At 39.1% G+C, this 22,624-nt stretch overlaps 1 protein-coding gene across 1 annotated transcript; it reads right to left on the bottom strand.

Moving 5' to 3' along the window:
- Positions 1 to 490: 490 nt before the first annotated feature.
- Positions 491 to 20,773, bottom strand: LOC139718433 (transcription initiation factor IIB-like). The gene is made up of 9 exons (XM_071629905.1): positions 20,757 to 20,773; positions 20,159 to 20,263; positions 18,078 to 18,264; positions 15,493 to 15,579; positions 10,155 to 10,284; positions 5,837 to 5,946; positions 5,138 to 5,232; positions 1,971 to 2,047; positions 491 to 659 (listed from the first exon to the last, which is right to left on the bottom strand). The coding sequence occupies exons 1-9, from the start codon at positions 20,771 to 20,773 to the stop codon at positions 526 to 528; spliced, it is 942 nt and encodes a 313-aa protein (XP_071486006.1). The 3' UTR covers positions 491 to 525.
- Between the last annotated feature and the right edge of the window lie 1,851 nt (positions 20,774 to 22,624).

Below are 22,624 nucleotides of genomic sequence, written 5' to 3'. Positions count from 1 at the left end.
ATTTACTTGCATATCATTAGTGATTATAAGTGACATAAAATGAATCTTACCAAACATATGTGCATACAAACTACTTGCCATACTCAAGAAATAAATGCATGCATGCAAAAAAAAACCAACAACATAAATTTGCTTTTATCTTGTTTAAGTAGATCAACAATTTGGTTACCCCTCAAGAAAGGCTGCCACATGAGAATCATAAACCCTTATGGAAGGGAAAATAATTCCATAATCATTGGCAGCAAGGGCTGAAGTTGGAGTCTGTGTCAGCTATGTACAGTGAAATATTGACAACATGAAAAAAAAAAATGTAGAGAGTTGATGGTCACACTAGACAGGTGGTCACTATATGCAGTGTCTGTTTTGACATTGTCTGTTCTGGCCGATTTGCAGACGTCACATGAAGCAGAGTGGTGATACTAAAAGGTCCGCCAATGGGTTGATGGGGAGTGGCATAGAGTCCAAGATGGGTAACTTGATCCGGGTATACAGACACATTTGAGCAAAATCTTGGGTGGTAGGACTTTAAGGTGGCGGCAAGTCTTCCAGCTTGGTGGCAAATTGAAAGTCCGATGGAAACAGGTCATGGGCCCTTGGGTAGATGAGCTTGTAGGACTGCCGGATCGTAACGTCAGCCACGCCAGCAATTTCACTGATTTCTGTCATAAGAAATGGACATGAATAGGACAGAGTGAAATGCATATCAAGGCACATACAAGTATAAAAAATGAATGCGTTTGATAGTATATAAATAGTGAATGGTAACAAGTGCAATGGCACAAGATTTTGCACAAGGTGAAAGATAGAGGTGCTCCATTCAACGAGGGTGAAGTCGAGTTTAATAGTGTGCCTCATCTTTCACCGAGTGTGAAATCTTGTTCTATTGCACAAGTAAAGACCATACATTTTTTGTTTTATACAACACCTCGGACATCAACATATATGGTCCTCACAGATCCTTGAATTTAGCACAGAAATGGCAACCATTTTCCTTGAAAGGCAACCAACTAGCACAGTCACAGTTGATCATCCGTGTACACGTACATCTATATGCGATGGTACTTTTAACTGAATGTCACGTAATGGGCAATGTGAGCTTAAGTGACATGTCTGCATGTTCAAATCTACTGGACTATAGCACCACAAAAAAGCATTGTCTCCTTGTTTTTTACTTCAACAGATGTTTGTCTGTCTGTTGCAGACAATTTCTTTTGACAGTTTATCCCAAGATGATAAATTCAATTTCAATTCAATTCAATTTTTATTTCCATTTCCATTGAATAAACAGAAAAAATATATACAATACATTTACAGAACAAATTTATAACAATTTCAAAGAAAACGTACAAGTGGTCACGAGTAACAACAGAATTTCGTTTCTAAGGTATATACCTAATACAAAGATTAGAATGGAAATGGAGGGTCCCACTTAAAAAGCAAAGCTTGTAGGGTATGGGACCCTCAAAAAATACGTACACAAAGTCAAAGAAACCAATGTCAACTGACATGAAATTAACTTAGGAAGGGGAAAAAAAGAAGAAGAAGAAAAAAAGAACAAAAAAGGGGGAAATGAGACTATGGTACAACACGCGCCATCGTGGACACAAGCATACTGTACTTCATGATTAAAATGCAATAACAAAACAATACAACGCTCCCTGGTTTGAAATTGCGATTGATTGGGTGCATATGCCGGTATGAATGCATAGGAACGGATATAAGAAAAAAAGAGAAAGAGAATAGACTCACTGTTACTGGTACAATAAAATAAATATCTGAGATAAACTTATGTTAGACAGATTGTTTTCCTTAAAAGATGATTTCTGTGTGATATCTTAATACTTGTAAAAACAAACAAACAAACAAACAAACGACTTGATTGAGAGAATGAAACCGAAACTAATTTGGTTGTATATCATAAGATTTCAACAGAAATTGGCTGCATGACTATAATTACACGCACTCCTTACCCTTTTGAGAACGTTTTTCATCAGATGCCTGAGAAGCCATAAATATGGCTGCTGCCGTCACTGAGATAGGACTTCGTCTGGTTGATAGAAAAACAAACAACAAAACGAATTAGACAGAGAAATAAAGAACATTAGGCCTAGAAGAGGATTTTGACAAACTTTTCAAAGATAATCATACCAATCTGTGTAAAAATAGAGAGTAAAGACACAGATGCAAATATAACAGTGATCATAAGATGCATTTATCTAACAGAAGAAAGAAAATCACGTAGCAAAACGCGTTTGTGGAATGGCATTGGCGAATGTGGTTTGAAACACAATTCTCGGGGTGCTGCGTTTATCTAACCATCATTGAATCATGATTTAAATATTGTCACTGTGCAGCTGCTTTGCGCAGTCCTACCCGGGAAGCAAAGGTCAACTGAGGCCCATGTTGTAACCCATGCTGTATACTGCATGGAAGTTTACCTTCCCAGCTAGGAAATACGGCAGCTCCAAGAAAGGCAATCTCAAACGCATTTCAAACCCCATTTGAATGACGTTTCAAATCAGCATTTCAAAACACATTTGAAAACATGGTTGTGTTTGTCTATCGCGAGAAAATGCCTCAAACATGTTTGGGATTGTAATATCTGCCACAGAAAATTTTTAGAGAAATGCACCCTAGTACTTGAAGAAATGTCCTTCACAGTAAGAGTTATATTATATATATATATATATATATATATATATATATATATATATATATATATATCCTCTCTCTCTCTCTCTCTCTCTCTCTCTCTCTGTTTCTCTTTCTGTCTGTCTCCCTCATTCTCTCTCTCACATGTTTGTTTCTGTCGAAATGTGTGCCGCAGTTTCATCAACATGTTATTGTGTTTTTTCTATATGTTTTTTTTTTTGTTTTTATGTATGAGTTTTGTTTTTTGTTTGTTTGGTTTCTTTTTTCATTTCTGTATAAAATGTATATCTCTGTTGTATTTTTATCCGCACGGACCTGCGGAAGAACAGCCTTCGGGCTGAAGTATGTGCCGTGCATAAATAAATGAATGAAATGAAATGAAAAGAAATATATATATATATATATACTCTTGTGGCTCACACACACACACACACATTCAGAGAAAATGTATTTATTCTAGCATTAGGTAGATTCACCAACTACAATTTCAGTCGAACATCAGCATTGAAAAAAAAAGAAACATCTACAGTTTCATTTACAGTCAACCTTAATCTAACCCTACATATGCTACATATCTGTTGTGATTTCAGCGATACATCTCCACAGCTACATGTAAAATGTAGCAAGAGTTCAGTAAATTTGAATAGTTCATGAATCACTTACTTTTTTAAAGTCTGAAGTTTGTCTGACACCAAAGCTTTAAGATTTTGAGAGTAGACTAATTTTCCTGCCAAATTGTAATCATTTTCTAAACCAATTCTTCATTTCAAGCCCCCTGAAAATCAGAGCTGACGTGAAGAAATAATGTTTGGTACATGTACACGTAGCTTCCTTGAAAACTCACTTTTGCTACGTGCCTTATACTGGGGGGCATTTCATGAAGCATTTTGTCCGACAAAGTTGTCGGACAAACTTGCTCTCAGCCAATCAGATGCAAGGATTTCAGTAGCTTGTAACAGTTTGTCAGAAAAATATCCGACCAAAACGCTTCATGAAATGCCCCCCTGAGCTGATGAACCAATAGAAACAAATAAACAAACAAATAGACAGACAGACAGACAGACAAACAAACAGTGATCTAAACATACAATGTACGTAGGAATGAATCTGAATATATTGCTATGCTTTGCATCAGCATTACAGTGGACAGCACACTGCTCACCCCTCCATCTCCCCCCCCCCCCCCCCCCACCCCCAAACAATCAGTCATTTCACTCTGCCTATGTCCCTCATGTGTCTACAACCAACTACAGGAAAGTTTAGACTTCTACTGGTGACTGTCATGGTACGTGTGTCTGTATAATACAACGGAATGCATTCTGTATCTATTTTTCTCATATCTGTGCCAAAAGTTGAACTTGGTGAACATGGTAAAAAGATGGAAAGGGAGAGGGGGATTGACTGAGACGTGTGGATGTCCACTATAAATTTATTACAGTTGAACCTCTCTTATCCGGCCTCCCTTTATCCGGATCTCTCTATTATACGGACGCAATCTCGCCGTGATTTTTTAAAAAATAATTACGGGAGGAAAGGGGGATTCCCAACTCCTTGAGAACTACTGCACAAACACACATGAATTACATATACTTGATACATTTCTTAATAATTATTTAGGTAAATCATCCCAAGAATTTATAAAAGAAAATGATTTCATTCTTGCAAACACTAACCTCTATTTTGGGGTCTGTTAGTGAGTGTAACAATGAAAAGGTTGCAGTATACACATTACTATACATGTGGTACTACAATGGGCTACATCAGTACATGTGTATGTATATGTACATGTATAAAGCATTGAGTCTCCCGTATCCGGCCAAATCCCTTATCCGGATGAGCCCCGGTCCCGACTTGTCCGGATACGAGAGGTTCAACTGTACAGTGAAATTATTGAGAACAAAAATAAGAAGAGCTCAGAGAGAGAGAAAAAGTAGAGAATACTCTGCAGGGTTCAGACAGCATGCGATCCTCAATTTCTCATACAGGAATTTGTGATTGGAAAAACGATGAACACGGAGTACAAAGAAAAGAAGTTTCCTCGGTTTCGGTTGTGCTTACTCATGTGGCATATGAGATTCATGTCACCTTCAACGTTGCTTTTTATGGAACTTTGGTATAAACAAGACAACACTCTTTATTTGAACAGAATCTACCATGAAATTGCTCTACTTGAAAAGGAAGGCTCAATGTTTATGTTAAATACATGTTTATAAAATTGAATTCTTTCCTAAACTACTCTTAATCAATTAGAGTATTTCATTTAAGATTCTACGGGGAAATAAAGCTTGTAATCCAACGAAAGGTGAAATGCGTTCTTCGTCTCCGAACTTCGCCTTGCAATTAGAGCGGTGCAGCGCATGACTTCAAAGTGTATAATGGAATGGAAGACATCCCATTGTAACGCTTTGAACCAAAACATGTGTTTGCATGAATTACGAATAGTTGTCTCTCCTTTTCTAACACCTCCCTGGTTATATTGACATACCCTGATACCAGGTCCAGTTCATCAGCCTTTCGTGCTATGTGTGTGGCAGCTCGCTGGACACGGGAAGGCAGGCTCAAGTTGGAACAGAAGCGGGACTAGAAAGGAAGAGAGAACATAATACAAATAAAGAATGAAAATATACTAAATACTGATAAGCAGTACACGACCAAGAGCTTTACAGGACAAGAAAAAGGACACCATTTTTTTTTTTTTTTGAAGTGGCTCTGCTAAAGCATAGCATTTACCAGCATTCCTGTTCTTGGGAGGTGCTGTTTTGAAGGTGCCTCGTCAAACGTGCAAATTAATGCAGTGAAATATTAGCATTGACACACCACTGCTCACTTGTTTGGAAATAGAATTCATGGAACTTATTGCTTGAGTAGATTTAAATGGGGAAAAGCATTCCGTGGGAACCTTGATAATAACATAATGAGCAGTCAACCATTACATTACAGTTATAGTATCAATATTTGTTTCATTAATGGACACACACACACATTATGCATACTCTTACAGTCTTACACTGTCTTTTGACACTGATAGCATGTGTGTGCACTCAAGGACTTGCACAATACCCTGAATAACAGAAGAAGAAACACTGCTCTTGCATGGTTCAGCACAAATCATTTTTTTAGCACAAAAGTTCACAACAAATCCCTCGTTTCCGGGCACTCTCGCAGAGGGCTAATCAAGGCCTACCATGAAATCTCCGGTGGTAATCAGCACAACATTTGTCTCAAGTGCCTTCAAGATCAGCTTGAAGCAGCGGCCAATCTCTCGCTTGTTCACCTTGGACACGGCGCAGATCTCTGCAGGCAAACAGAAAGAAATCACATGATTCAAGGCAGGCAAGGTGATGTAAATAAGACAAGGCATATTAAGTAGTTTATCCTTCAGAATTCTAGAAATGTATGAGCAAATATTTTGCTGGCAAGATGACCATTGTCTTAAAATACAATCCCACACCCCAACAGGAAGTGAAACAAAGCATATCACCAACTTGAAAAACTACTTTATCCTCATTCTTCATTCTTTGAAGAAAATTAGGTCAGTACTGTATTGTCTTGAAGCGAAGTGTAGAGTAGTGAATTGTATTGTATCATAATGCAATGTAATATATTTTATAATAATGCAATGTGATATATAGTATTATAAAATGGGTTCAAGAATGTAGCCAATAGGAAGCGCTGAAATGAGTCACGTGTGCTTTGGTTATTCTAGTCCCATCGCACTGCGTGTTAAATCCACCGTGGTTAAATCCTATTGTCGATCGTCTGTGCGCGCGGCGGCTCCTTTGAATTGCATGAATACATACAGTACGCGCTGTCAATCCTGTAAACAACTTCTAGTTCGGGCTGCCGGCCGGCCGGCCTTTCTTCCCCTGTGCATAACATGTGTGGCGTACGTATACTCTTATATACGTACACTTTGTACAGTACAGTAGACCAAGCATTGTGGGACCGGACACGTACATGGAGTCACTTTGAAGGGCAAATCCAGCGATTTAGCAGGTTAATTCTCACGCTGTTTTCAGAGTATGTTGTCTAGTAGGCCTATATGAGGAGTCTATATCAAGTCTTTAAGGTAAAGGGTGCATATTCTATGTAACATAAGTACGTTTTCATGCGGGAACTTAAGTGTCCGGAAACCCAACCCCCCCATCATACTTATACTGTATGTGCGGGATTTCCGAGTGCGACGTGCGTAAATGTTTGGGATGAACATCTTCGGACGTCTTGACCCACAGAGGTACATTGTACGTGAAAAACACTGAAAAATGCTGTTAGTTTTCGAATTTTCGACCCATTTTATAAAACAAATGATGCACAGGATTATTTCGTGGCGTTAGTGGAGGCGTAGCTCACTCTTGGGTATTTACAATGTAGTGCAACATGCACGAGGCGAAGCCGAGTGCATGTTTCACAATTGTAAATACCCTCGAGTGCACTATACGCCTCCACTAACGCACTCTATCCTGTGCATCATTTGTATATCGCAATGTACTGCAGAGGCTGCAAACCTTTTTTTTTGGGGGGGGGGGGAAGGAAGGGGTAGGTCAAGGGTAATGTACATATGGTTTGGTGGTTGGATCAAGGGTCAACAGCCACTGTATTGCATTTATTACCAAATTAAGAAAGTCATAACTATCACATATTTAGTAAATGAGTCAGTAAAGCTGTTGACAATGAATACAGACAAGAACTAGAAATGTCGCTACAGCGACTGGTTATACCCCCACCAAACAACATTTCATAAGCTTTGGTCAAAACAACATTTCATAAGCTTTGGTCAAAAAACTGAGGAAGTAGTTAAATCCGCAAGATCTTTCCTTGATCTTCTGCCATTAATATGCCGTTACCATGGCAACGTACTTTCGGGTACTGTCGAAAAATGCGTCTTGCACATCTACAACCAAAGGCACACATCTGTACCAAGTTTCATGGAAATTGGGCAAAAACTGAGGAAGTAGTTTGCAACACAAAATTTTCCATCATTTTGGCTCATAATATGTGAGCTGTTACCATGGCAACATACTTTTTGTCACTGTCAAGAAATGTGTCATGCTGACCTATATCCTAAGACAAACATTCAATATGAATTCCATGAGAATTGGAAGAACACTGATGAAGCAGTTTTGCCATGAAGCATTTTGCCCTATATTTTACCAATAACATGCCGTTACCATGGCAACGCACTTTTTGCCACTGCGGAAATATGTGTCTTGCACATTAACATATTCAGAGGAACATCTGTACCTAATTTCATAAAAATTGATCAAAAACTGTGGGAGGAGTTCGCGACGCGAGATTTGTACCCATTTTTACCCATAATATGCCGTTACCATGGCAACGTACTTTTGGGTACTGTCAAAAAATACGTCTTGCACATCTACAACCCAAGGCACACATCTGTGCCAAGTTTTATGGGAATCGGTTGAAAACTGAGGAAGTAGTTCGCGACGCGAGATTTGCAACGGACCGACCGCCCGACCGCCCGACCGACCGACCGCCCGACCGACCGCCCGACCGCCCGACCGACCGCCCGACCGCCCGACCGACCGCCCGACCGACCGTCCGCTGATTCCTATATACCCCCTTCAAACTTCGTTTGGCGGGGGTATAACTAGAGAAGCACTCTGAGAGCGCAGACCTCCGCCAAGCATGCAGCCCATTTCCACCCGCACTGATCTTGTTCTTCCACAGAGATCAGTGATTTCCACCCACACGTACTTATAGCATTGTGTGCTGAAAGCCGCCTGATTTCCCAAATATAGAAGCCTTTGTTAAGTCATAAACCCTCAGCTGCACAGCGCGCCTCGCCCTAGCAGAAACTATGAGCACGCGCTTTAGTGCGCCCATGCAAACCCCAAATACGCGCAGCCTGAACTCCCAAGTTCATTGACCCTACCTGCCAAAATATCAAAAATCCTTCATAAATTCCCCCAAAATTCTCTGATCACTACCAAAAGTTAATTGTTTGTTACTTGTGTCATTCTCAACCTTTCCTGCAAGTTTCATCCCAATCCGTTAACTACTTTTTGAGTTATTTTGCACACGGACAAATGAACGAACTAACTAACGAACGAACTAACAATGAACAAACTAACAGACAAACCAACGGTAACGGAAACATAACCTCCCCCCTTGGCGGAGGTAACTAGAGAGCAGATGGCTATGACACCGTATACATGCAATCCAAGAGTGGACCACAGATTTTGGTAATCCACACTGTAAAGCACAACCACTCCCTTCTCTGAACCATCAAAAGCAATAGCGACATCTGTAGTCAGTAATCCATCCATCTATAAATTTTGAGGACGGATCCTAGGTAATCCATCTGTCTATAATTTTGGAGATGGATCCTAGCCGACGGATGCTTCTGACTTATGTTCTGCAGCAGTTCTACAGCACATGACGGCCACAGCTTCCGGTGACAAGTTTCAGATCAGAAGTCACATAAATGGAGACAGAAATCAACTACAAGATATACTCAAGAGATGAATTAGACCAACAGCTAATCTAAACACAACAGTTTTATCTCTTGAAGCACTGACAGAGACATGAACTACATGTGAACCACACACTTCAATGAAAGATACATTGTTACCAATGGCTGATTCCTGTTTCCCATCATGTTCAATGGTGCTAACCATAAAAGCTAGAGCTAAACAGATCCACTTCTGTAAATTAACATTTTTCCCTTTGTGCTAATTTGCTTACCAATCTCTTTTTTTTTAAATTTCTAATTTCATATATCATATAAGAGGATGATAGTTCTGACCACACCTGATTCAAATATTTGACTTCGTACAAGAAGATAGAGGTATGAAATAGTTCATATGACCCTGCATCAATACACCCACAGAAAAAAAAATGCAAGACATGATTTTCCAGAAGGCCTGAGCAATCCACATGCTAACATTATGCACTTGGGGTCTACTTGGCCAATTTTGGGTTATGTTGTGGAAATTTTCAGATAGAGTTACAATTTTGTTTCTCCCTAAATTTGACTATTGAAAGAATGAAATTGAAGAAGTGGGTATAGAGAGTGTCAGTATAAGTAGTAGAGAGATCAGTAGCAGAGAGTGAGAGAGAGTGTGTGAGAAAGAGAGGGGGGAGATGGAGAAAGGTGAAACAGATAGGAAGACACATGCTTGAGGGTTGCAAATCTCTACAGATCTGAAACCATTCCAATGCACAGTGGAAAAACAAACCTATTTCATGAGCAAAAATCACAATTTGGTTTATAAATTAAGAATTTGCACATACTCTTCGCATGCAAATCAAAATTCAGGAAAAACTAGAGTATATTTAATGCATATAGTTTAGGCAAGAATTTTTGTGTGCATTTTAATTCTGCAATTCTTGGCTCTCGCAAAATCTGCAAAATCAAAATGCATGCGAACATTTCTAGTTTTACAGTATAAGCTGTGATACACAGACTACAAAATAGCCATACATACTCCTTGACTACAAAGACTTCACAAATCAATGTAAGTTATGCAATAACAATTTACCTTTAAATGTACGCGGCACCCCTTCTTGTCTGCATGCAATATAAAGACTAGACGCTGCAATAGCATCATTACTCCTCCCTCTGAGGGTTCTCTGATCATTTACTTGTTTGAACAGGGCAGAGGCTCTATCCTGTGGAATGGAAGAAATTGTTATAGTCAAAACACATGAATTTAGGGGAGAAGACAACAGAAAGCACCTCAACATCTGCATCAACACATAGACTCATAGACACATAGATTTAAAGTAAATTGTTATGTTTCCTTTTCTCTCTAGCCAATACAGTTCTTCTGGAGGCCACCAAGATTTCAGATTTTAAGGTCTTAGTGGCCTGGATGGGTCACAAGATAAAAGAGTTAGTGTCGAGCACTGCATTAAGTATACAAAGTTCATTTAAAGACTCACCTACACTTCAAACGTAACTTAAAAGAAACTTAAAATTTGCAACTTGAAACTTGAAACATGAAATATCAGAGAAGGGTGCCAACTGTAATACTTTGGCAAACACATACACTTAGAACGAGACATGAAAACTCGTCACATTGAGGACGAGTTAGGTGATACGCTTGTGGTCATGAGATGACAGTCATCTGTGATCGACAAAGAAAAGAATGTGATATAGGCACCTTGAAGTTATATTGAGCGTGCATGCGAAACCGTATCTGTAACCACTCGACCACGGGTCATCCACGGAAATGGTAAGACAAAAAAACAACAACAATGTATAGATATAACGGGGGGAAAGTCAATGCCCACTCAACTAACGTGGCCGTGTGAACATCTATTGCATTGCTAGACGGAAAAGCGGCCTTGTAACGACTGAGGTCGCTATGCCATTTCTGGCAACTTGGGAAAAATACGTCCCGCAGACATAAAACCTATAATCGGCTGGTTTTGATACCTTGCCTTTAATCACAATTTTCAGTGTAATGACGTCATCAAATTACAAAACAATGACATGGTCTTGAAAGAAAATTGTTCAAAGTACAACACCTCAGTCGTCGTCATTACATACTATGATCGGTTTGACAAAGTCAACCTGCAAAATGTTGCTGCAGTCGAAGCAATGTGGTCTCCAACACACAAAAAAGAGGGATATGGCGTGTGTGTGTGTCTGTGTGTGTGTATAGGTGCGTTTATATACGAACGTGATTTCTACATGGACGAATATGTAATACAAAATTGAAGAAAAAAAAACAGTAAAGTAGCTAATTATTTTGTTTCGTGATCTTGTGGGGTTCGAACCCGCAACCTCACGTCTCTGAGACGTCGCCTTTAACCACTCGGCGACACGTCTCGACGGGAAAATATGGGGAACGTTATGGACTTGAAAGACAGTTGTTCAATATATAACACATTCATCGTACGTTGTCAGTTTGCTATTGACATGACGATCTATCATTTGAATATGAGGCAGGCATTAGTACCTGTATGAAATTATTATAGGCATGGTTATCAAATTGCCCTAAAATATCCTTATAATTGCCTTATTTTTACACACAGTTACGCTATCCCTTTAAACTCGTCACAGTTTAATCAGAATCATTAACATCATACATTAGTACCATATTCAGTTCCATAGCTGATCACGTTTGCTAATCAATTAAGAGTAATTGTCTAGCATGTGTCATATGGCCAACCTGTATACACACGTATATACACACACACAATGCTAAATGTATGTATCAAACATCTGTAACACAGCTTTGAACTAACTATAGGAATTATCGCTGCACTTATCATCCATACTTTTTATCACTATCTGAAACTCCACAAAAACCACTAATTGACAAATAATCATCAATACAGAAGACTGAATACCTTTTTTACAATGTATAGCTTGTTACATGTATAAATCAGCACAAAGTAACCACGACTACATTGTGTTACTGAATTAATATGAACAAATTTCATGTTGTGACAGTATACTATATCAGTTTGAAAAGCCCAACCTGCAAAACTATAATTTTGCAGCAGTCGAAGTAATGCAGTCTCCAACGCAAAACAAAGGTATACTGTGTGAGTGTGTGCGTATAGGTGTGTTTACATGCAAACGTGATTTCTACATGGACGAAGGTGTAGTACTCTATTGAAGAAAAAAAGTAAAAAAAATATATTATTTTCTTTCGTGCTCTTGTGAGGATCGAACCCGTACGTGTGCAACCTCACGTTTCTAAGACGACGCCTCTAACCACTCGACCATACGTCTCGACGAGAAAATTAGAGGAACGTAAGCTTATGTACGTGAAAGATGAATCAGGAATCGTTTGGTCCGCATTCCATTCTCATTTTCAGTTTTAAATTGCAAAATTGTCAACCTCATGAGGAGATTTCAAAGAATAAAATGCATGATTACTGCAGCTTATTGTCACAGCTACAACATAAATAAGTTTCAGAGGAAATGAAGCAAAATCAGCTGAGATAAAGGTGCTTAAACGTTGTCAAGTCAATGCATGGTTTCTAAAAAAATCACCTCCCATAGACATAACACGTAAACTTGTCCGATTTTGCGTCTTTACCTTTAAACACAATTTAAAGCATGATGACGTCATCAAATTTCAAAACCATGACATGGACTTGAAAGGCAAATGTTCAAAGTACAACATATCTGAATTTGGGATAATATTGAGCTTAAACAACAGAGATACGAGCAAATGAATGTCAGAAACAGTACCTCAAAAAAATTAATTCCACTTTTTTGATTTCAGATGACGATATGATGACGTCATAATGTAATTATGGAAATAATGATACTTGAAACGTCATGTCCAATTTATATGCTTTTGTAATATGCAATAAAAACATAGGGTCACCTGACGTTTTAAAGAGCTATGGCGAAATAAACAAAGACATGTTTTTTCACTATATTTGCACATAGACGCGCACGCGAAATTTGAACTTTGACGCAAGTGCATTGCTTTGTTATTTGTAGGAATCGATTAGAAATCAATGGATATTGTTGCTCAAAGTATCAGGAATCCAAATCTGTCAAAAAAAGTGTATTTTCATGTTGCTGACGCGCTGTGCGCGCGAAAATGCGCGGACGGACGCGCACGCGCAAAATTGTTTGAAACGCATAAAATTGTCTGAAACTTCGAGATTTCCCATTGGAAAGTTGTTTTGAGCCTTTTAAAATTTTGACGCGCGCTTACGCGCACTTAATGATGTCCTAGGTAATTAGCATCAAAAGAAGTAAGATAGAACGTGACCTGAACTTTATGTCCACAAAAAATGATACAGAAATGACCTTTAGTTATGAAGTTATGATCGATCATGTAACATGGTCCAAAAATCACAAAATGGCGCCTAGACGACGTCATAGATATGTTACTGTCATGAAAACCTTATTGTGGCTAGATATTGTCATGAGACATGTTCCCTGAAAATGTCATGTTATTCCGTAATGTCATTCTTGAGATATTGATGACACAAAATTGTCCAGAAAGAAAGAAGAATAAAAAGAAATAAAGAGAGATTTTGACAATCACAATAGGTGATACGCTGATAGCGTATCACCTAATTACTTCATATCCTGACAGGCATCCATCGCCCCCTTTGGTAGAGAGAAGATATCGTTATAAACTGTCTTGCTGGGAGACAAATGTGCAAAGTATTAAAAAGATTTGAAGCAAGAGCTCTCAAATCTACAGTCAGGCTCAAAAACCAGAACACCATGGTGTCATGTCACCACTGCTAATCAGCACTGCATAGACACAAAATCACTTACTGGCAATGACCACAATGATGCTAATAAGAGTTGAAAATGCTGGAGTTGAAAACCAGAAATGTCACTACGGTAACTAATCTGCCTCCGTCATATCACATGGTTCTCCCAATAGGTTCATAGTACATCTTTACAATGCAAGATGGTAGTTCACACAACTGGCAAAAAAATTTACCCGACATGTTCGAAAGTTTGGCACAACCGCACATGTGTTGAATGTTTACATTCCTTGAACCAGGTTTCATATGAATACAATGTAGCTATTGTATCACAGAGCAAGTATTCGGAAATTTAGACATTTGTACTTGAACTTTGACCCTTGCCCTTTGACCCTGTGGCCCACAACTTTTTTCCCAAATTACTCACTGGTAATATCCAATTTTCGGAATACTTTGAACTATTTTCAAAATATAGTAAAAATTGCAACATGCTAACATTTTCACTTAACCTGCGACCACATGATCCAAATCTTTCCCTACAGAAACATTGTGGTGCAGTATTGCAAGTACAGTGCCTAATTTAATTATGTGTATACTCCAAGAAATCTCCAAGGTATAGAGATAATAGTATAATTTCACCATTACATAGTAGAACTTGGGTAGCATTTTAACCTGATCTTTGACCCTTGACCTTTGACCTCATAATCCAAAAATTCCACAGAAAATCATTGTCATGCAGTACATGCATAATGAACTAAGCTCCATGAAAATACTTTGAGCCATTTCCGAGATATGGAGAAAAAAAAGAAACTTAGGCATTTTCACTGCATATTTAACCTTTGACCCTATGGCCCAAAACTTTCCCTAGAGAATCTTTATCTGGTAATACATGTATGTAAGTTTCATGAAAATATCATGAGGCATTACAGAGATGTGGGGGAAATTATGAAATTTTAAGGATTTGACCTTATCCTCTATCCTTTAACCTTGAGCATGAGCACCAGAAAAATTGATAAGCACAACTTTGTATGACGTGGGTGTCACATGCATGCCAAATTTCATCGCGATTGCCACCGATGGCCAAGATCTCGGGGGGGTGGGGGGGGGGGGGGGGGGGGGTGCGCCCCCTCCGGTTTTAGTATGGCCAAAAAAGCCCCGCCTGATCAGGGTTAAATGGTTTTTAAGCTATGCTGTCCACAAAATCAAGTATGGATGGATGGAAAACAGGAAAACATAATGCTTCTACCTACACTTAGCAGCAGAGGCATAATAAAAACTGTTACTTCAAACAGCATGGTGTCCTGGTCAAAATGCCTGCAAACATACCATTACTCTTGTGACTGGAATAAAATCCTGCATCTAGAGTGCATTCACCCCACTCCTTGGGTGCATGCCAGCCATGCTACCTCTCTAGAGCTCCCATACATACAACCCCCAGGGATTTTCAGCTCAGTATCACTAATCCATAAATACACTTAGCTAGAGGGAAGTGTTCCAAGTAGAAACATCCAGCTCAGGGACACAAGTGCCACAGCAGGGCTTGAATTCTATACCTTCAGGTTGAAAGCACAATCCACTAACCACATTTGACCAGTGCATGACCACTCCAATGTACATAGGTCAACACAAGAGAGGAAAGACACCAGTTACACTGCACTACAGCATATGGAAACTTACAACAATGGTCTTGGGTAGATTGATCCTGTCAGCCATATTTTGAATCTCTCGGAAAGCATTGATGAGAGTCCTGTTTGTTGAGCTCATCTGTGATAAAAGCAGTATGAAAAGTCAACATTAAAGCTAAAGCATTGCTCTCAGAAGGGCTCAAAATTCATCTTCCACCACTTAGAATTTGCTTGCAATATATAAAAAGGTTTTATTATGAAACTTGTCTGGCTGATGTAATTTGCTAGAATGAGTCACTCTGTAGTATTTTGAGATTGAAAGTGTGAAATAATAAAAGTCAATGCACCCAACTTTTATATCATAACTGACATAATTGATTTTAAAACATCATTCCGGCATCATTTCAGCATATCTTTCTAGGTAATATCTTTACATATCTTCATTGTTACCCAACAAAAATTGTGTTATCAAAGGCTTATCATACACATTGCTTATTCATAAGTCTCAATTTTAGAGCAAAATCTAGAGTTTCTTCAGTCATATGGAAACTATGTTTTACTTTTAATTGTGATAATGAAAATGTGCAATTCTCACCTACGGAACCACATGTATTAACCCTAACTAGGTCGGGGGGGGGCCTCCGAGGCCCCCCCCCCTCGACGTTCCGCGCGATGTATCGCCAACGCGAAAAGCTATCGCCGCGACGTTTCATGACTTTTTTCTTTTGAGTCTCCCGCATCTTTTGACACCAAATTTGCGACGCCCGGGCGCGCGGGTCCGAAGTTGCGCATAAATATGTACCTGCATGTCAGACCAAAAATTGCTCAAAAACGTGAATTTGTGTACAATTTCAATGCAAACTGTGCTTACAGGCAAATTTCATAAAAGCATGATTATTTGGGGGTTTTATTGCTTAAAATCAATTAATAACATATTTTCTAGTTCGGAACAATGTCGCGGACAAGTTTCATAGAAAAACAATGAAAAACATACAGTCGAAAAAACAAAGAAATACATAAGAAATTCAAAAAACAATAAAATACTTAAGAAATTTTTTGTGATGGCACAATTTTTTTCTCTTATATTTGCTCAGGACACTAAAAAGAATATTTACACAAAAAATGTGCCCATTTTGAGCTTTATTTAGTGATTTATACCAAATTATCTGATTTCATGCATTCTCACGCATAAATTAGCGTAATTTAGCATGAATGATGATTTTTTTTTTTTATTTAACTTCATGGTACTTTAGATTACATCATAGGCAATATGTGTGCCAATTTTCGTCGCGATCGCGTGGTCGACGACGGAGATCTGGAGGGGGGCAAGTTTCCTATAGAGACCTACACTATTGAATCCTCTTTGGTGCTTACGCTGTGGCCCACTTCCCCGAGTCCGAAGAAGTCTGATTCACTGTAGTCAGTGATCAAATCACAGTTCGGCTCATGATTTGGCTGAGGGGGATGACAGCTTTAGCAAACTTCTTTTGTGATGTCATAATAACGAGCACATATGCATGCACCTTGGCATTACTACAGACTGCGCGATGCACAGAGAAGACAATAAAGGCAACGTTACTTAGCAACACCTACGCACTTTACTCTTGATGACAGCTCAACTTCGGTAATCTTCGTATCAATGCTAACGGTGATCGGCAGTATCATTAACAGCGCCCTCTTTACTACCGGAACTATGCACCTTTAAGAGCTATCACCACTGGCGTCAACTGTATCACTATATTTTTATAACATCTTTTCAAGCCACTTTTTAGTCCTAAACATTACAATTTTAACCCGTTGAGGACGGGCTGATTTTGCTACAACACGCAAATGAGCCAATTTCAAAAAATCTTTTTAAATGTCACAAAAGTTTGCTACTTTTTGAAAAGACCATTGGATTTAGTGAGATATGAATGAGATACCTTATCATACTGCTAGCAACTTTGGATACAAAAAAACATAACACTGGCTCTTAGACTCATTTGTTTCATACTTGTTTGTTATTTTCATTTAGGAGGGCATATTTCAGCCACTATATGTATTTTTTTTTTAAATCACTGCCATTAAAGTTGTACGTGTTTATTTCTGTCATTCTAATACCAACTTTAACCCTTTAAAGTAGAAGGAAACCCAAATATATGTGTGGATTGAGTAACTGCAGCAATGTTGGTAGAACATATCAACGAATTTGATGAAATCTGGACAGTATTTCAAAAGTTTTGAATTTTTAGAGTTTTGGTGCAGCCATTGCTGGATGATAGGACTTTAACACTTAATGACGCCATGCATCAACAATACAGAAAATACAAGGAGAACTCAACTAAATTTCATTTTCACGAAAAGTACACATTCCCTAGATTTGTTACTGACACATGATCAGGGTAATATCATTTTCCCTTGCTTTCTAAAAGAGGTATAATCAAGCACTCTTTCATTGTGGTAGGAAAGTGAAAATACATTGAATTATCTACAATGTACATATAATATTGCTGCATCCCCTCAATTCAAAAATACATTTGGGCTTCCTTCTCCTTCACATTCAGGACCTTCCTACCAGTGACGCACCAAGGCAGGATACTTTTATTACATTATATCCCGAGCATCTCCTCATGAGCCTCACCCTAGGTCTTCACTTACATTGGACTTTGAGCGGTACTTCTTGGTCCCGTCCTCGTTGAAGCTGGCAGAGCCCAGGGGTCCTCCAATGATGGTGGAGAGGTCCTCACCATCCAAGAGGGGGTTCTCCGCTGCTCCTACCCTAGATGGATCACTGGTGGCCTTGTCATTACTGAATGTCCTCCACTCTGATCCCACATCAATGACCCTGGGAGAAAGGGGGAGGGGTGTTGTAGATGGGAATTTGTATGATTGCCGAACATATCAATGACCAATCATGCTGTTGACAGGTACATGTAACTGCATTGACTCTGACATTGTCACATGTTACCATGACATGTTATGAATAGCTTTGTCAAAGAACAAAATACACCTCATTGTATATACCTACAATTGTACGCCACACTTATATAAAACCCCTCAACTCTTTATGTGCCATGGTGTAAACCCCCTGTGTGCCACATTATTCTGAGACTGCAACATGGTTATGCTTTGGGAATATGTTTTTGTTCTTGAAATCTATGTAACTTTTATGGAATTTTGTTGCCCGGGACATGTAAGGAGCAAAGTCGCAAAGAAAATGTCAAGTTTTGCTTTGATGCTCATTGTATGGCAAATCTATGATTGCTTTTCTTTCAAATAACCAGTATAAATTATTGTAGAGACATGACTTTTGCACACGAAACAGTGACAAAGACTAAGAATTTACTTGCAAATCCAGTTAGGAAACACCCCTGGATAGTCAATCACCAAATAAAATGCAAGATACATGCGACAGGAATAGAATCGCGAAAGACAATTCATTGTACTGAGGCATTTGGCGATTTATCTATTGGTTTGGGCAGGTTTGTGCTTTTGAGCAGAATATGCTGTCAACTGAGTTGGACGTGCAAACGTGGCACACAAAGAGTTAAAATGTAATACAAGGCAGTCCAGTCCCTTTAAGATGTTGTGTACTAGTATGCCATGTTGTAGCCAGGGCTGCACACTAACCCATTTTTCTACTGGTCTGACCTGCCTGTCAGACCAGTAGATACCCACTTTTCCATTTTTCTCTGGTCCATTCCTGAAAAAGTTACTGGTCTGACAGTGATTTTCACTGGTCAGGGAGCATCAAACCAGTGCCAGTGTGTAGCATTGTTGTAGCTAACTAAAGCATCACACAATGTTGCATGATTGTGTCATAAAAGTTGATATCATCATTATGAATATTATTATTCACAGAATCATGACTTACCTGTTTCGTACCAAAGGTATGGCATCAAGCCTCATATATTTCATAATGATAACATTGTATACGTGGAGCAGCTGACAGGCATCACTGCATTTCTAAGCATATTGCACACCAACTCACTGCATCTACAAAGAGATCACTGTTTGCATTGCCTTACAAAGGGGATCAGGTAATCTCCATGCATTGACAGCTAGTTTCCTGGCATCTCAGCCAATCAGCTAGGAAAGCATGCTAAGGGTCAGTTGGCTTTCTTATTGAACACATAATGTGGAATCAAGACTCAATGCAAATATTCTTAGAGAATGGGATATTTGATTTTACGTGACTGTTGCAAATCGTATGCAAAAAGACTACTCTACAAAAATCTTACCCAGCTGAAGTGGTTCCCAATTATCTACGAGTTCTGTTTAAGTCAATAGCATATGATTCATCTATTTCTAAACAGCAATCCTCAAAAGTATTTTTAGTCATTATGAATACTTTATGATGTCAGCTCGCTTTTGTATATATGCGACAAACCATAAAATAGTCACATAAAACATTTTCTGCAGTTTTCCAAACATGTACATGGCCTTAAATGGTCTGCATTTGCCAACATTTTTAAAAACTCTCCTTATTTCAGCTACAAAATCAGCAAACTGTGGTATGTCAAAAGGACATGTGAAAAAATTTGTGCTCATATTCAATTACCAGGTATCTGTTTCATCATTCTATTTTACATCCAGTGAGTGGGAATGAAATTCTGGGCAAGTTTTGCAGGTGCTCTTTCAGTTGAAATGCAATCTATTTGAATCACATCGCAAAGGATCATACAGGACGTATTTGATCTGAGAGACGGCTTACCTGTCAGCTACAACAAGGGCCACACTCAGGGCAGATGAGATCACCTGCATGCGAGTCCTCGATCAGGTTGGCCATGGGTTGGAGGGGCAGCATACCCGATGCATGGGAGCTGAGGGCTGAAGACATTCCTCTGTGCATGGGAGAGCAGTGGATAGAGTCAGGGGCAGATCCAGCAATTCCGTAAAGGGGGGGGGGGGGGGGAGGGGGGGGGGGGGGGGGGTGGGGGGGGGCAGGTTTACAAATTAAAGGGGGGCACACAGCATCCTCTTCCATTTTTTTCCTTTCATTTTCTTTTTGTTTCTCATCAATCGGTGCGGTCCTCCTTGCTGAATCCGCCTCTGGATAGGGTATCAAGGGTCACAAAACTGGTGATGACGTGGCGTTAGTCATTAAGTCCTCTGCGTTTTTTTTTTTCTCAATATGAAAGAAGATAAAACAATCATTTTGTCAAAGATGAATTGACATCAATCCAACGTATTAGTACTTTTGTACCTTGAATACTGACCTAGAATTTCACTATCATTTTCCATTTAAAGAAGAATCAATATTTTAACAGGTATTGATGGAAAAAGTACACTGTGACCTTGTGAAAAGTAGAAAAAGTACATTTGTCAGTTTCTTACCTGCTTGTGCTTGCCATTTTTAGGACACTAGTCTAGTGAGTGGTGCAAGTTCTGTTGATTTTATTGTAGATACCTGTAACTGTATAGATACAAATACGTTAAATGTTATTAGCAAATGACACACCGTATGCTATGATGCAGTTTTTGGTACCCTTGGTACCAAACAGGGATCTGTCATTTTGTTGAATTATTCAATTTTTTAGCACACTAATGTACAGTTAGGGTACCGGTTTTCGACACTTTAGTACATTTCCTTGTTTACCATCAATACTGCACCGTTTTACCTCGGAATTTCGATATGAAGGTTGAGCTACTACTTAGGCCAATAATAATATGCCTTGAACGAATTCCCATTTGAATGCACTCGTGTTCATTTTAAGTAATTTCCCTCACGCCGTCACTGGCATCAGATTTCGACACCCAGCATCATTTTTCGACACACTCACAGCACGCATCACACATAAATCACATGGCGCTTACAGTACGCGTTCACTGCATTGTGGACGCAAACTAGCAATCATACCAGCGCAAGAACTTGTTGTTTCCTCTATAACGTGTCTTAATATGGGAATGTCGAAATCTGGTGCCACATTCTCAAAGCCAACTCTTTCTACATGTTTGCTCATTTATCACGAATTCAACCATGAAATTACTAAAGACAATTATGAAATCAAACATCAGGATTTGGCAAACAAACTGATACTACAAGTCTAAAGTAAGATAACCGGCACGGCATGGGTGAATTTCATTTTACGGCGATGTATACAAAATGCGTCATATTGTTTTGAACCCCTAAAAATGGCTGGCATCAACATTTCTGCTGACACTGTGTTGCTTTCTCCTAAATATTCTACCGTCGGATTATGATGACAGGTGACAAACGGTGTTTATGTAAGACTAGAAATGTGATTGATAACTTGGTTGATTGTTGAAGTCAGACGTTTGTATTGAGTATAAAATTCAATAAGAATTATCTGCTGGGTGTCGAAATCTGGGTCCTGTCGAAAACTGGTGCACTAACGGTACAAGAAAAAAAACATCTAGCCGTTAGATCTATGAATTCCTTTGTAAATTACTAAATATGAATCTTGGGTCTCCCAAATTAGACTGGAAATAAAATTCTGACACAATAAAGTGAAGTTTACAGATGACCGAAAGATCGACCTGTATGTGGTCGTCGGGGATATGTTCCGCGGAGACTGCGTCTGGCTTCACAGAATTCCCTCCTACGTATATGGAGGAGAGCCGTCAAAACTCCTCCGGACAGACGGATCTTTCGGAAGTCAGTAACAAGTGATTCCATAGCAGTTGTACTAACACATAGTTTAAGATATGGGACTAAACAATCGAATACGGCGAGCCGTCAACAGGCCTTATGATTTTATGTCATTTCGTGGCTAATCTACAAATGTTTAGGATGACGTAACATTACTACATATAGTAAAAAAAAAGATAGTAATCCTAATCATCAATCGAAAGAAATCTAAACTAAATTTTATTTCATTCTTCGCACACTCACGATACTGGTACAGCACAACAATTCGTTGACTCACTCTTGCCGCTTCCTAGATCCTTCAAATCACTGACACTGTATTATCCGCTTTTCTGTGCTTTTTGTGCAATGTACATGTACGTGCGTGTACGTCATCCACGGTCAATGCATGATCGTTACTGAATGCCGCCGCGTCACTTACCGCGCATAGGCGAATATTGCAGTTACAACTTTCTTCTCTTTGGTTACAACACAACAGAATACGTGTACATGTACTAGTAAAATGCGATTATGTCATTTACTAGTATTACACGGCGATATATACATGTATACCAGTACCTTGCTCCGGGGAATCACACAAGTTAGTTCAAAACCG

Source organism: Diadema antillarum, unplaced genomic scaffold, assembly GCF_040938485.1.
Source record: "Diadema antillarum isolate AM-2024a unplaced genomic scaffold, OU_Dant_1.0 scf00000094, whole genome shotgun sequence".
Lineage (NCBI taxonomy): Eukaryota > Metazoa > Echinodermata > Echinoidea > Diadematoida > Diadematidae > Diadema > Diadema antillarum.
Note: the sequence above shows the minus strand (reverse complement) of the source record. Positions and strands in the feature narration are given on the sequence as shown.

Coding starts and splice junctions, on each gene's coding strand:
- LOC139718433 (XM_071629905.1), bottom strand. Junction 10,285..15,492: donor ATCTACCCAAGACCATTGTT/GTAAGTTTCCAT, acceptor TCCATTCCACAG/GATAGAGCCTCTGCCCTGTT. Junction 2,048..5,137: donor GAACTGGACCTGGTATCAGG/GTATGTCAATAT, acceptor TCTATCAACCAG/ACGAAGTCCTATCTCAGTGA.